The following is a 16,307-nucleotide window of genomic DNA, read 5'->3' on the forward strand; positions in this document are numbered from 1 at the left end:
ACTTCCTTTGAAGAGAAACCATCAAACTATCATACTGAGATGTGAAGAGAACTGTTGTTCTCTTTCCAACTGGCAGATATGAATAACTTAGCAAACATTTTTCTAGCACCATAATGCTACTAACTACATTTGGATCTCCAAACGTAAAGACAAAGATCCAAAACTGAACTTTCAGAGGAATTAGTGAAGACTGATAATAAAGAAAGATCGCTTTCTGTGGCACCATTAGTACAGCAACTCATTTGAGAGCGCATTCACCTTAGTTCTTCCCTAAAATCTAATTGGAGGGCTGTATGCAACAAACAACCCTGCACCAAACCGGCTGAAAAGAAAGTGATCTTAAGGGGTCTGAAAAGTCCACTCTTGGCTTTATTGCTATGACAAAATAGAAGCAGGCTGTAACCATTCTTTTGTGATTATTATGACTTCACTAAATATTCCTTAACAGGAAAGCCCTTCTGTTTTTTTATCCTAGTACTCTAATGAATCAAAGACATTTGGGGCCTTAGCTTTATAAGATGATGAGAGACGTCCTTTGCTTGAGCCACACTTGGCATACAATCTTCTAATAACTAGAATGGCCAAAAGAAGATAAGTGAAAGAGAACAGAGGTAGCAGACAACACAGTCATACACAACACAAATTCAGTGGTCTGGTTTTTACTCCATATGAGAACTGATTCATCAGAGAAGAAGAATATGAGAGTGTGTCTGTTCTACTTAAAATGCTTGAGAAAGATGAGGAAAAAAAAATACTAAAATATTCTCATTAATGGTAAATCGTGTGAAAACTGTCCTACTAGAGTATGGCTCCTTAATCAAATACCTACCCTGTTACATTCTATAAAAAGTCCAATACATGAAGGACCTTTACAGATAACCACAAAAAGATAGTAACGGCAGTGTCAGAGGAGGTGGCACGAATAAGAAACATGCATTCTTAAATATTCCCAATTAGATAGGATGGCAATAAGATCTAAATCTTTATAATTTGATGAGAAAAATATATTATATTAGTGCATATTCAAAGAAAGGAGCAATTTCAAGGACTGTTTACAAGGAACATTTGAAAATCACTTTATTTGTAGAACTGGAAGGGACCTCCAGGGCTCTCTAGTTCAACCATCTGCTCAAAGCAGTGTCAGCTATGAGAAATCAGACCAGAGGCTAAGGGCTTTGTCCAGTGGAGTCTTGGAAACCTCAAAGGACGAAGACAGAAAGATTTTTTCAGGGCTACCTATTCCACTGTTTGATCGTCCTCATGGCAAAAAAGTTTCTCCTTATATCCAGTCTGAACATCTTTGGTTTCAACTTATGTCCATTACTTCTTACCATGCAAACAGTTTGGCTCCATTTTCTCAGCAATCTCCTCGTAGGTATTGAAAGTCTGTTGTTAGGTCCCCACAAAGGCTTCTTTGCTGCCAGGGCACACTGCTGGCTCCTGTCCAGCTTGCTGTCTACCAGGACTACCCAGCTCTTTTCAGAGCTGCTCCACAGGCAGTCAGTCCTCAGCCTTTGCCACTGCAGGAGGTTATTCCTTCCCAGGGGAAGAACTCTGTCCTTGCTCTTGTTGAATTTTGTACATTTCTGCTGGACCTTTCCTCTGGCCTGTTCAGGTCCCCTCTGAGTGGGAGCCCTGCTGACAAGCATATTGACCGTTTCCCCTACTTTGATGTCATGTACTAACGTGGTGAGAGTGCACTCTTGTCAATACCTCCAGGCCACTGATAAAGATCTTAAAGAAGACATATGTCAGGACAGACCTCTGCAGAACTCCATTTGTCACAGGCATCCAGGTGGAGCACAACCCATTAACCACTATCCTCTGAGCCTGATCACCCAGCCAGGATTTTTACCTATCTAGTTGTCCAGCTATCTGGAGTATAATGTCCTGACTTGGATACAAGAACATTATGGGAAACTGTATTAAAAGTCTTGCTAAAGTTGAGGTGAATGACATCCACTGTTCTCTCCTTGCTCACAAATCCAGTCATTTTATCATAGAAGGCAATCAGACTGGTCAGGAAGGATTTACCCTTGGTATAAGAGTACCAGAATTCTGTGTACCTGATCTCTGAAGATGAATACTTTGAAGCAGCTGGAGAAAGGCTCACAATCACTGGCTTTGGTACTCATGGGTGAATTCAACAACATGGGTGTTGTATACCTCGACTTTAGCACAGTCTTTGACGCAGTCTCCTATAATCTTCCTATCTCCCATAATCTTCTTAACTGGGGACATATGGGCTGGATAAGTGGACGATACACTAGGCAGAAAAACAGGTGGACTGCTAGGCTCAAAGGGCGGTCAGTGGTGCAAAGTCCCGCTGGCAGCCAGTGGCATCTTCAAGGATCAATACTGGGAAAAATACTTTTTAATGTCTTCTTTAATGACCTGGATGATGAAACTGCATGCACTCTCAACAAGTTGTCAGACGATACCAAATTGTGGGGAGCAGTCAATATGCTGGAGGGCAAGGCTACTCTTCAGATGGACCTGAACAGGATGGAAAAATAAGTTGGCAGAAACCTCATGAAGTTCAATAAAAGCAAATCAAAAGTCCTGCATCCGGGATGGAATGACCCCCACAGCGCTACAGAATAGGAGGCTGCCTAGGAGGAGCTCTACAGGAAAGGATGTTCTGGTGGATAACAAGTTGAACCTGAGCCAGGAACGTACCCTTGCAGCAAAGGTGGCCAAGCCTATCCTGGGCTGTATTAGCAAGGATGTAGCGAGGTGTCCCAGGAAAGTGATCCTTCGCCTCTGAGTGGCACTTGTGAGACCGCATCTGGAGTACTGTGTCCAGTTTTGGGCTACCCAGTACAAAAAAGATATGGACATACTGTAATGAGTCCAGTGCAGACCACCACGATGGTCTGGGACTAGAGCACAGGACATACAAGAAGAAGCTGAGGGAGCTGGGTTTGTTTAGCCTGGAGAAGAGAAGGTGAAGGGGAGACGTTGTTGCTGTCTTCAGCTACCTGACTGGAAGATACAGAGAATATGGAGCCAGACTCTTCTTGGAGGCACACAGTGATAGGACAAAAGTTAATCGGCATAAGTTGGAACATGGGAAATCGTGACTTAATGTTTGGAAAAAAAATTCCCGTGAGGGTGGTCAAATACTGGAACAGGCGGCCCAGAGGGGTTATAGGATACCCATCATTGGAGGCATTCAAGACACTAATGGACAAAGACTTGAGCAACTTCATCTAAATAAATCTGCCTTGAGCAGCAGGTTGAACTAGATTACCTCTGGATGTTCTTTCCAACTTAAGTTCTTTTATGAGTCTAATATCTATCTATTTCTTTCTTTAAAAACAAGGAGTTGTTTTCAACACCTCGGAATATATCCAATTTGAAACAAAGAGATATAGATACTATAAAGTGATTTCTTCACAGTAAAGCTGCTTTTTAAAATCTACTTAGAAAGAATTATCCTCACCAAAATCAGTTCTGTGTTGAAACCTATGGGAAGAAGTTGCACACAATGAGGAAAACCAAACGTTAAATTGGCTGGGCAAATACTTTTGGTGATGTATATGTACTCCTGAAATCTGAGGGCTTTGCCACATTGTCAGTCTTGAATATTTTTAAACAGACTTGAAATATCAAATTTCTGTTCTAGATCTCCTATTACGTATTAATTATTTAACATTTACTTGTAAAATTTTTCAAATCTTTTACTGAAATTCACAGAATACTAAAGTATTCATAAACACTGAAATTCTGATTTTTTCTGTTGAAAAAAGAAATGTACAAATTCTCTGAGCACAGGAATTATGAAGTCCAGTTTTCATTGGCTTTTTTTCTCATGTTTGGATTATTCCACACTCAAATGATAAAGAGAACTATTATGAATGCCCAAGTATTTTTTTTTCGTCTCTCTTCGATTTACGTTCTTCTGTTTCCCTTTTCCCAGTGAGGGGAATCCCCCTTGGAGGGATTCTGTTTCTGTGTGGACCACTAAGTATGTTTCTTCCCCATCCAATTTTGACAATAGGTTCAGAAGTTAATGGCGAGAGAGGTGGGAATAACAAACACACAGACACCAAACCATGCTTTTACGTGTTAACTTCCTTAAAAAACAACGTAAAAAATAGTTGATTCTTTTAACATTTTACATTACACATTGTTTTTTCTATCATTATGCTTATCTAAGACTGACCTGATGATAGCATTCAGTATTTTTTTCAATACTTGCAAGTTCTTGCAACTCCTGAGAAGGATCAGCACCAGGAGAAATAATTATCAAGATGGGTTCAATTTCCAGAGTCTCCTTATAGAGACGTTTCAGATTCAGAGGCGACGGAGATAATTCCTTTATTCCTATAATGAGAAATATCATGGTAATGGTATGTGTAGGATGGAATGTTCTTTGGAAGATTTTTTCCTAGTATTCAAATAACATCATAAACTGCTGGAATAAAATAAGTTAAGCCTAAAGACTTATGCTGTTTCTGCTGTGGCTTTAAGCTTAGTTTGGTTGTGGGTTGTTTTGTTTTGTTTACAACTGACATTAAAAGCCCTTAACATTGCTTAAAAAGCAATTTAACATTTAGAATGTTGACCTGGTATAGGCAAGGCATTTATACACTAGCTCAAAACTACGTGTATAAATGTATCATAAATTCAAAGAGTTTTAATCACGTATTTTCAATGGCTTTTTAAATTGGTCCTTAAAGATATCAGTGACATCTGTGCCATAGATATTAGAAGATGCAATACACTTTTCCTTGTGGGCACGGTCTGCTTTCAGACTTGCATTATTATCTCCACGCAGAACAATACTATGTAAAGTGGATGTAACAGCTCAGGTTGGCAAAGGTTATTATGAGGTCTGAGATCTCTACATCAACCTGTACAGGGACCCTAACAGATGCAACTAGACACCAGATAAAATCACTATCAATCCAAATGCTTAACAAAAACTGAATTAACCAAGACTAATATTGGAACATATTTTCATTTTGCATTCATTAGGAGTGTAGAGATTCTGGTAGTGAAAGTGCAGAAAAATACTTAAATTGAAGCCAAAAGACATTTGATCTGGGCAGCCTCCTTGATGAGTTCTGCTGCTCACTGCCAACAAACCTTTAACCCCAGTGGAACCCCAACACGCAACCGAAATGAAAAAGGGCTGTTCAGCACTGGACTGAAGCATGCTTAGTGAGGATAGACTATTCAGGGACTCTTAACTGCTAGACACCTGACAATGACTGATAAACACACACGAGTTGTTTCTCAATGAATCATGCAATGGCCAAATTTGGATTCATTTTCACAAGCTCCGGAAAAAGCTTAATCTTGCAACAAAAGCTGCCCAACAGACTAAATTTATAGTGATTCCTCCAGAATGTGCATATGGTAACATTTTTCATAAAGACAAGTAACTTCAGATTTAACATTTTTTCACTAATACAATGAATGGAAATAGCTACGCTGTTTTGGCCAAAAAGGAAAAAATTAAAAATACACAAACAAATTAGCCAAGATAAAGAGTGAAATTTGATATATATGTAGAGATTGTTTTTCTGTCCACTGCAGCCCTACTTCAGGCTGGTTTGAGTCAATTTAAACAATAAAAGAAAAATAAATATTAAAAAATAGAGCATGATAGCATTCCCTAGAGTAAGAATGTTTATGTTAGTTAAGTTTTTATGCAAGAGTGCCTACAATGCTGAAAATGGAAGACAGTATTATTTCTGTGATTATAAGATCTAACATCAAATGTTTTTCTTTCTGTAAACCAAGGTCACAAGGAAGAGCTATATGTGACGCATTTTGGAACTGGACCATACACCAAGGCTTTGCAGCTTAAGCAAGTTTCATATTTTCAAATCCCTCCTTACTGATTTTTATTCGCTGTAATTATACTTCACTGATGAAATATCAAAATGCAAACATTTTAGTATGAAAATAAATGTTAAAATATTATATAAAGGATTATTAGAACTTAATCATTACCTATCTAAATGCTAAAGACTGAGAATCTAGGATCTCAATTATTAATATGATTAGTAATATTAATGAGAATCTTAATATCAAATTTCAGATTAAAAATGTAATCAAAAATAAGGTTTCAGAAAGTAAAATTTAAGCTTTATTAAACTCTATTTTATTAAAGAAAATCATTTTGAAATTATTCACTGGTGTTTCAAATCCTATGAAAAATACGTTTCTAGAAACATCAGTTGGAGTCTGAAGGTAGCAAGCACAAAACAAACAAAAGGAGATCCTTTCTGATCATATATTAAAGTTGTGGGACCGACTGTCAGACAATGCTGTGGATACTCATTCTTCATATGAAGCTGCAGAGAGCAGTTCTACCAACTCATGGAAGAAAAATCCATCAGGTCTTTTAAGTATGCTGTCATTACTTCCAGTTGAGAAACCCCGAGACATAAAACACCAGACACTGCAAAAGATATTACTGTAGGCTTGCAATGTTCTTATACCCTTCCATTGGCATTTGTCATTGTAATGTGCTAGACATACGTCTCTTCTTCCTTTGCTCAACTGTTATCAAGTTCTTAGGCCTAAACCTGCTTAGCTTCTGCAAATAGATGCACTAAATATACTACAGCCAACAAACCGGAGGCTACTGGCAATATTATTACTTTCAGCAGTGCGAACAGAAGGATCCCAGATTCCTGAGAAACTTAAGTTTCTTAAGAGTTTTGATATACTATGTAACACCGTAGGCAGATTGACTTTGTATTAACTGAGTAACAGAACAAAAGACTATGATTGCACTTTAGACTTGAAGGCATGTACACTTGCAACTGTTGTCATGCTAGGCATTTTTTACAGACTTCTGCAACGTAAGTTGCAATATTAATGCATTTTGGACAATGATAACGTAAAAGAGGTGAAATTGTAAGTGAGTAACTGATTAGCCAAATATATTGTAACAGTCCTAAGAGACGTGATTTAAGAAAATGAATACACCAAGTGTACTTATATGGGCTAGTTTTGCTCGTTAGAAGGCTGGACACAACGTTAAGAGAAAGCATAGCTATTCTGAAGGTGCTTTGTGTGCTCAACAGAAGGGATACACAGAAAAACTAGAATACAGCCCTGTCTATTTCTGGGCAAGGGAATTAAAAGCTACAGTCAGGATTATATTTAGAGAACTGAAAAAATGACTCCAGCATAAATCAATAAGCACTCATATTCCAGACAACAGCTAATACACCTTTCTGCCTCTGTGTTCCCTTCTGACAGAATACGTTAAATCTTATTACCCCAACTGATGTCCTGGCACGAGGAGAGAAGCGTATTTGAAAGCAAATGACTTTTCACAAAATATCTAGAGCAGAGAAGAAAAAAAAGTTCAAAGGGAAAAGAAAACGACTTGACATATAAGTACAGAATTTGACAGAGTGGACCAAATTTTACATTTGTTACAAACTTATGAAGTTTCCATACAATCAGTGAAAATTTTTCATAAGATTTCTCCACTGAAGTTAATGCAATTAATCCAATTTACAGCAGTAGCAACTTGAATCAAAACACTTTCAAAATTCCTCTGTGGTGATCTGTAGGTAGATAAACAATTCACAGAAGTTCTATAAAGTTATTAATACTATTTATATTTGTGTACACAATTCAAATACAAAAAGCAGGGAAGGTTAGTTTTGGCCTAGATATAGGCCAAACAGTTCATGCCTGGTCTACTTTTTGGAAAATAGTCTGTAAGAATAAGATAAAGTTTTTGTTTAGCATGCATTGATTTTAATTCTCAGTATCATTACTGCTTTCTTGAAGAATATGAAAATGCAGATAATTAATATCAAACCTCTAAGTATGATTTCTCTTGTAGCCAGATTTAAAAAGCTAGTAAGTTAAAACACACACACACACACACACACACACAAAATCAACAAGCCATATGGAATGGTTTGTGATGTGATTTTTTGCTAACATGATGCATTTCAGTATAACATGTAAAATAAAGAGGTAAGCATACTTTCAGTGCCACAAGATACATTTATAGAAAATTCTTATGAAGATAAAAGCTTTCTTTTTCAACTTATTCAAAAAATTAATGATTTTAATTGCTCTTCACTAACAAATTTAAAGAATCAGGTAAAAGATGAAAAAAGAGCAAAGAAACATGTCTGGACAAAGCAGAAGGGGAAGACTTTCTTGTCGTCCACTAGAGCTCTTTTGGAACTTGTTTTTCTCCGAGGAAAACAGCCAAAGGAGATAGGGAGCTTAAAGGCTCCCTTTTTGAACTAAGTGAAGCAGTTTGTTCAAGAAGTTTCAAGAAAAGAGCCCTGAAAAAGGCATGGCACAAGAAATATGGTCATCACTTACAGCATGATCTCAAAATAAACATCTCACTAATGCGCATGAAAAATCTGTGGAGGAACTGGAATCAAGATAGACCAGGTCAACTTACACAATATCTTAAGAGCTGGAAGCCAGCAATCAGGTGAATAAAGTTCATTATGAATTCACATCTTTGCTGGACCGTGACCCACTCATACTGCAGATCACACTTGTCATTTGATTCCAACAGACAGGGACATTCTCATTTTGCGGCCTGTACATTCACCATCATGAAAGCCCTTCTCCACCTACTAATGATGTTTAACAGAGCAGGCTAACCTCACTACTCAAAACACTGGCATTGTTGGCAGACCCGGAACAAATCTGAACTAAAAAATAAGGTCCGAAGGCAGAGCATAAAAAGAGAGTCAGATATACTCACACATAAATGACATTAAAAATATAAGAATCAGAGACCTAAACTTCACGACCACTGAAGAGCTGTTCAGAGGAGCAAGTTGCAGTACACTGGTTCGAAGTTACAAAGCTCACATAAGAACAGACTAGAAAGCACAAGCTTAGTTAGCTGTATTGAGACTTCCATTACCTAAGTTCATGAAAAACTAGTAAATAAATAACACATAAATACAATTTTTTGTGGAAGTACAACTTTTTACAACCTTTCAAACTGCAGTCCACATGTCAAAGAAATGTAGGTATTACATTAAAAAGCAACTTCAAAAAGTGCTAAGTTACTACTATAAACTGCAGACATCAACACTATAAAGGTTAAGAAAATGAGAATGAATTCTCTCAAATCCACAACTGAAAGTAAATATGGAATTATACTGCGACATTATTATCATACTGACAGAGACATACATCAACATTAAGAAAATAATTATGAGAATATGGAATGTAAGAGCAGTACTAATTTTTTCAAGTTTCTGTTATACAACATAAATCAGTAACAAACCAAAAATCTTGTTGGGGATATACATTTTGAACATATTCTGTCTGCTGTCTTGCTGCATTTTTTTCCAGTATTTTTTCAAATAACTTCCCCGGAAGAAATGGAATTACTGCCAGTTCAGTTATTTCCAGATGACTGATAACTTCCATTCTCGAAGCCAGATAGTATTAGCTAGACACAATGAATCATATACATTTGCAATCTAAAAATTTCTTCCGTGAATGGTGGAACTAATAAAGTCCATTTACTTATACATTTTTTCCCTCAACGTTTCCCATTTCAGTGTACACTCAGCTCTTCCTCTCTTCCACTGCTATCTGACTGAGCACATGTTACCACAGGCTCAAAGCTATGCATGCACTTAGCTGCCAAAAAGAATTCACAGGATGAACTGGTCAATATGTTTCCACTTCCCAGAATTGATGAAGACCTGATTTAAAACTGCTTTTCCCTTAGCATAAACACAAATGTAAGTCTCTTCTTCCCAGTTTCTGATTTTCATGAAAACCAGTAATCTTAGTATTTTAAGATCTCTGCCTAACTGCCAACTTTGCTCAAATAGCTAACCAGTTACGAATTACATGCAGGATCAACAAGCAGATAGCAGTACTGAATCATCCTTTTCTTAGATATCAGGCTAAAAAACTTATAATCGAAGCAACTAATATTATTAGGAATATCAAATATCTTATACTAATAAGAAAAAAAAGTATTTCAAGGATTAGAAATTATGACAGCCAGTGCTTTTTATATATGACTCAACTATTGCGTTATCATGCAAGATCTTCCATCTCAAGACCATTCAAACTGCAAATTTTCAGAAGTACTGGAAATGTAAGTCCAGTTATATTATCTTGACAGCTTATGAGTCCGTTTTCAAGGTTCCTTTTCCGCCACTACAGAAACAACTTTTGCTATTTACATTTAAGGTCTTTCATGATTTAGACCCTTTCTCTTCTGTTAATCTCACTTCTGTCTAACATTCTGCAGTCTACTCCATCTGTCTGACTAATATTAGCGTTTTCTTTTACCTGCTTGCCTACTTCTTTCCAAAATACATTTTTCCCATTTTTGGTGGTGTGCAGAACTCTGTCACTGAACTGATTGCATAGCATTGTTCTTAAGTCCTTGACCATCTCTTCAGAAGATCCATCTGTACAGTAAGTTACATTAAACGGCCTAACATTAAGAAATAAAGAAACAATCTTATGGGCGTTCACTAATAGCTATTGTCCTTTTTTCTTTAATGAAAAATCTGAAGTCCCTAAATTAATTGTCTTTAGTTAAGAACACATGTAAGTTCACATTTCTAATGCTAGTGCTTTCTTATCACATTGTTCTGCATGACAATTTCTACCTTGTCCCTACATAAGGCAGAGGGTGACTTTTAGAACTACAGTGTCCACTCCAATAAGACACTTGCAATTCATCTACCATATACATACTGTGATTAACCGCCAAAAGCTAAAGCAAGGCTTTGATGTGCTGTATTAATTAAGATTATTCTGAGTTTAATTGGACCCAAATAATGGATATTATAGATCTCAGAGTCAGAGGAAACAGACATATTAGAACACATAAACCATCATAATAGTGAATGAACCCAAATCATGTGCATCTCTAAAGATATTAAAAATTGTTTTATATTCCAACAGCCTCACGTAAATGACAGAAAATATGGAATGAACTTTTGAGACATAATTAAGAACATCCCAAACCTAAGGGGCTTTGAATAGCCAATAACATTAAATGACATTATCTTTTTTCAGAAAGTTTAAATTTTAAACAAAATACTACAGGACAAAACTTGCACAAAACCATCCTTTCTTAGTTACTGTAGTGCTAAAGAATCCATTAAGAGAATCTGAGAAATCCTTCACCATATTTAAAATCACCAGGCAGCATAGGCAAAACCATGTAAAAAGCACTGTGTAACCATAATTGACAAGAACAAAAATAACAAAAACATTTACAGCATTTTTTCCAAATTCTAACACATAAGAATTCCATAAAAACTATAAAATAAAATATAAACACTGTTTGTGTGGAAACATCCCAGTGAAAAATTAACTTACCTAGCGCTTTACATGCAAAAAGGGCCATGGCACTCTGTAGTCTGTCTGGTCTGACAGCCTGGACCACAAGTACCTTAAAATAAAATATATTCAGGGCAGGTGACTATATAAAAGTATATTGTGACAATAAAAAAAGTAAGATTCTTCTAACATAACCCAAATTCTTTAAGCTTCTCTCTAGAACAATCTTATCTTTTCCAAAAATATAAAGCTATCTGACCCTCCTTTCCAAGATAATCTAAAATAATTGCGCTTTTGCAAATAGTCTGTCTTATGAATAGGATCAGAAGACTGTTCTACATCTAATGTCTATTTGTAAGATGGAACTGTTTCTACCCTGTCCTAGGAAAAAAGTATATACTATGTGGGTAGCTGGAATGATAGAAAGCAGACTTAGCTTTATACTGCTCATCTATAATTTACCCATGTATTTAGGCAGTAACTTCTTACCTGAAATACTAAAGGCCCTGTTTATAGTGATGCAATACGGTCAAATAATCAGTTCTGAAAGCACTTCCTTTGTTCAAGCGCATCTTAAGAGGTTTATACCACTTCTAACATTTTTCTTCCTGAGACATTCTGACTTACCCTTATGTTGCTCAAAAGACTACAGAATATGAACAGCTAATCAATTCTGATACAGAATAAATTAGCAATTCCTCTACTAGCTTAGAGCTTGCTCTACTAACTCTTTTTCAGTTAACTTCCTGCAAATATCGAGTGCAGGAAACTGGAGGCAGCTAATTCTTTTTCAGTAATTTGTCAAAATCACTGACCCTTTCTCCCATCCACTTACCTACAGGTCTGTAAAACACAATTCTGAACCTACCACCACATTCCAATTCCCAAGTCTGTAACTATTTTTAGTTAGTTTTGGAGGATACCAGTGCTTTAATTATTTTTTTAAGAAAGTACTACTTTTTAAGTTGAGATTAAGTCTACACCATTTTTAAGTTCAACATAAGTTAGTTTCTTTCAAACTGTATCACTGGCACATAAACGTGACCAGGTAGTTTCAGTACCTTTTTATCAGAGCAAATATACTTTCTATGCAATGAACTAGGCACAGAATATGCTGGTGATTCAGATTTATTTTCCTATAAACATGCAAAAATTGTGATGATGACACATTGCACATGCTAAGAATTGCTGTTCTGCATTTCATCAAATTAAATATGATTCAGATCAATCCTTTACAAAATGTTTTGCTCCTGATTTCTGTGCATCTTTTTCTTTTCTCCACAACAACTGCTAAACAGAGAGCCCCTAAGAGCTAGCCAGCATGAAACTTCATTGTCTCATGCCCCATCCTCTCCTTGGACATGGACGGCCTTAACTTTATTTGGAGCTGCTTCAAGTGAAAAATCACAGCACCTTTTGAAGGTAAGTAACCACAACCTTTCCTCCATAAATACAAGAGGGATGACATTTTTCTCTTCCAGGGGAGAACGATCCCTGGCTGGAAGAAGGAACCTCCCTCTCCAAAATTTTAGGCAGTTCTTGAATCACCGAGCTTTCAGAAAGAGTAATATTTCAAGACTAATTTTCGAAAAAGCAGTGATCACTACAACATTTTGTCGTTTTCAGTCAGACATGTAAGCTTATGTGCATGTATTGCACATTTGCACATGTTGCACAAAATATGTGCATTTAATAATAATCTAAGTTAATGATGCTCAACAAGCGGAGAAATTCAGCAGTAACAAAGCAACCATGAAATAATTTTAATTCCTATTCATAAAATTAAACCTGTGAATATTAATAAGGAGCTTGTTATCTTGCAGGGTATGCTCTGTTGCAGCCAATACACTAACACAAAAAAGACTCAGGTAAGAGAATTAAACATACATTGCAGAAGAAAAATCCTTAAATCAAATAAAATATTTGAGCTAAAAGACAATGCAGATATTACTACTGCTTAAAATTCAACCAGCCTGAACCCTACATCCCTAAGATGTAAAATTTATTTCAGTTTTTCAATGATAAAATCATAAATATTTTTAAATAATTTAGTATAAAAGTACTACCTGCTGAAATAAAGAAATTCTGTTAACAATAGAAGATGGAAAGTCTTGTTCACACACAGAGCTTTGAGAAAAAGTGCGCCACAGATCCACATCTTCAAAACAAAGTGTCCGATAGAGACCAGGGAGAGAAATCTACAAAGCAAATAGTACATATTTAATAATAAAGAACAGCCTTTTGGACACAGAATAATTTAAGTAATTAACAAATACAACTATGACCCTAATCATGGAAATACTTATACATACCATATAACTTCATTAAATTTGATCCTTACAGGTAAAGAATAAAGGTTAGGATTTAAAAATAACCATTTGTCTATTCCCTATAAATGCAAAGTCTATATTTTTCCCATACTTTTTCAAAAAAGTTTTAGGCTCTTTGTTTTAAAACTTTAGGTACTACCCAACTTTAGTTCGTTCCTTCAATCATGACTGGGTTCTTTCTCTCTCAGTACATAGTATCAGTTGACCCAGCTGCTCATTTCTTTTTTACCCCTAACAATCACGCTTGCTATACCATTATTGCAATTGTTCCTGATTCCTTGTGAATAGGAATGAAAAGTAATGATCTCTGGATTTAGCAGCACAAGCCTTTGCCCAAGACCAAGGCTTTTCCTTCTTGCTGCTAAGGTATATGCAGGAGGCAAACAAATTAAGACAGATTTTCAGGGATTTATATTTTCACTTAGTTCTGCTCAGATCAGGGGACTTCAACACCGATTCTTGCAGGATGAATTAACGCAAGAAAATGTTGGTTAATTTTAATATTATTATTTAATTATTAATAATATTAATATTATTGATCCGAGAAATTCTGAACTCTGAAATGCCTGTAAGTAAGGCACAGAAATGTGATACTTTCCCAATTAACCGTCTATGCCATTTAACACAATATAAAGCAGCTTGTGAAAAAGCACGACATAACAGAAAACTGTAACTTAAACATTCTTTGCAATTTTTCTCTCTGTATATTTTTCCATCTATAGAAATTGTAATACCTTGAATATGCTTAAAATACTTCCTAAACTTAGTAAAATAATAGATTCATTCGCATGCATTAAAATACATTGTTATATGGGGTAAAGAACCACATAAAAAGGCTCAGAAAACGGGGATGAAATAAAACTAGCAAGCTGGTAGCTGGTAATGGGTACATATTAGGTTTCTGGGAGATACAGTGAATAAAATGACAACACACTTTCATCTGACAAACACATATTTGAGTTTTCAAATCCAAATGATTATTTGCTAAAACAAAAGACCTTTTGAGCTAAATTGAAACCATTATGTGATCTATACCTTCAAAGATGCTATTGCCCAGGCTCGCTCCTGTTCTATCCAAGAGGGAAGCTGGTCACGAACACCTCTTTGTGAATCCTTATTAAAATAAGTTATATATTATATGCATAAGTCATACAAATTTTATTGAAAATCAAACTCACAATGTGTTCAGTACTAAGATGGCCAAAACAGGGCACTTAATAAAAATAGGGTAATAATAAATAAAATTAAAAAAAAACACACACAGAAAGAACCCATTAACCAATTTGACTGTCTCTGAATGACAGTTAAATAGTTGATAGATAGAACAGTTAAGATTACTTTTGCAGTTGCTCGATAGATGAGAGATCTCAAAGGTTCCAGACAAAAAAATAAAGCTTTCTTGCAAAAGCCCATCTCAGCCACAAGCTATGAAGTTCAAGAAAGAATGAAAGTAGGAAACTCTAGGAATAAATTTGAGATGGATTTGCAAAACATACTCCATTTACAACTGGGGTTGAATCATTCCCGCATTCCTGGTGGATGTTACCTTGTCAGGGAAAAGAAAAAAAAAAAATCTAAAAGATAGATGAAGAAGCAAGCGGGTCACCAGGGCTCGAACAGCAACCATACAGGCACATGTGGTTCAGATTTAATGAGAATCTTTTATGGCCAGGAACAACTTAGCCCAATACCTTAGAAAACAAGATTGGTATAAAAATAAGTAAATAAGTTAAGAGACATCTATTAGAGGTAGAACGAACAAGATGGTCACTAAGTGGAATTTAACAAAGCTCAGGAACCAGGCAAACTATTTTTTGGACAGTAGTCCTGGATGACAGGGAATGATGTCTGAACAAAAGAAGCAGGCCTGAGAGAACAATAAGCTGGAGGCTTGATTCAGTTTGTTAAGCGCATGCATCTCACAGTATGCCTTCTGTGAATATGAAGTATTTCCCACAAAGCAGGCATGTTCTCATAAAGCCATTCAACAGCCCTGCTACGAGGTGGAACATACGCCAGTTTCACTGGCAAAAGCTCGAAAGGTCTGTTTCGGTAGACTCAGAAAGGGAGGCAGAATTCTGCTAGTACTCATCTACGGGTGCAGAAATCCCTGATTCCAAGCTACTTCAGCTACAGGTTTGAGCCGTACGTTCAAAGAAATGAGCAAAAGATAACTTGATACATCCTACAAGGCTCTGTCCAATTAGATATTTTCATAATGGTACAGAAAAGGGATCAGTAACTAGGGGATAAAGTCTGATGCAAGTTGTTCAGGGTAGTTAACAGATGAGCCATCTACAAGGTCTAGGTGGATTTGACAATATGGAGTGCTTAGAAATACAGTGGCAGATGAAATTCAATGCAGATAAATATAAACAGATACACATTAAAAAAAATCTAGATGGTGGGTTCTGAACTCTTTTCTATCAGTCTGAAATAAGATCTTAAGGTTACAACTGATTATTCCGTGAAAATGTCAGGTCAGTGTTCAGTAGCAGAGAAAAAAAAGCTGAAATATTAGGAATTAATACAAAGGAAGATGCCACTGCATGACTCTGTAATGTACCCTGCCACCTGATCCCACTCATCTCCAAAATGAGAAAGCAGAACTGCAAAAGGTTCAAAAAAAGTTGACAAGGATGATGAAAGGCATGGAACAATTCCCTTGCAAAGAATGACTGCATAGGCTAG

At 36.3% G+C, this 16,307-nt stretch overlaps 1 protein-coding gene across 6 annotated transcripts in view; it reads right to left on the reverse strand.

Annotated features, from left to right (window-relative positions):
* Positions 1–16,307, reverse strand: part of DYNC2H1 (dynein cytoplasmic 2 heavy chain 1) — a 191,192-nt gene that overhangs the window by 84,134 nt on the left and 90,751 nt on the right. For all 6 annotated transcript variants that reach the window (XM_068930371.1, XM_068930372.1, XM_068930370.1 and 3 more), the window contains 4 exons: positions 14,652–14,729; positions 13,353–13,484; positions 11,326–11,398; positions 4,169–4,329 (listed from right to left, as the gene is read on the reverse strand). In XM_068930371.1, the coding sequence (XP_068786472.1) occupies positions 4,169–4,329; positions 11,326–11,398; positions 13,353–13,484; positions 14,652–14,729 (444 nt within the window). The remainder of the gene's footprint in view (positions 1–4,168; positions 4,330–11,325; positions 11,399–13,352; positions 13,485–14,651; positions 14,730–16,307) is intronic.

Source organism: Struthio camelus, chromosome 1 (genome assembly GCF_040807025.1).
Source record: "Struthio camelus isolate bStrCam1 chromosome 1, bStrCam1.hap1, whole genome shotgun sequence".
Lineage (NCBI taxonomy): Eukaryota > Metazoa > Chordata > Aves > Struthioniformes > Struthionidae > Struthio > Struthio camelus.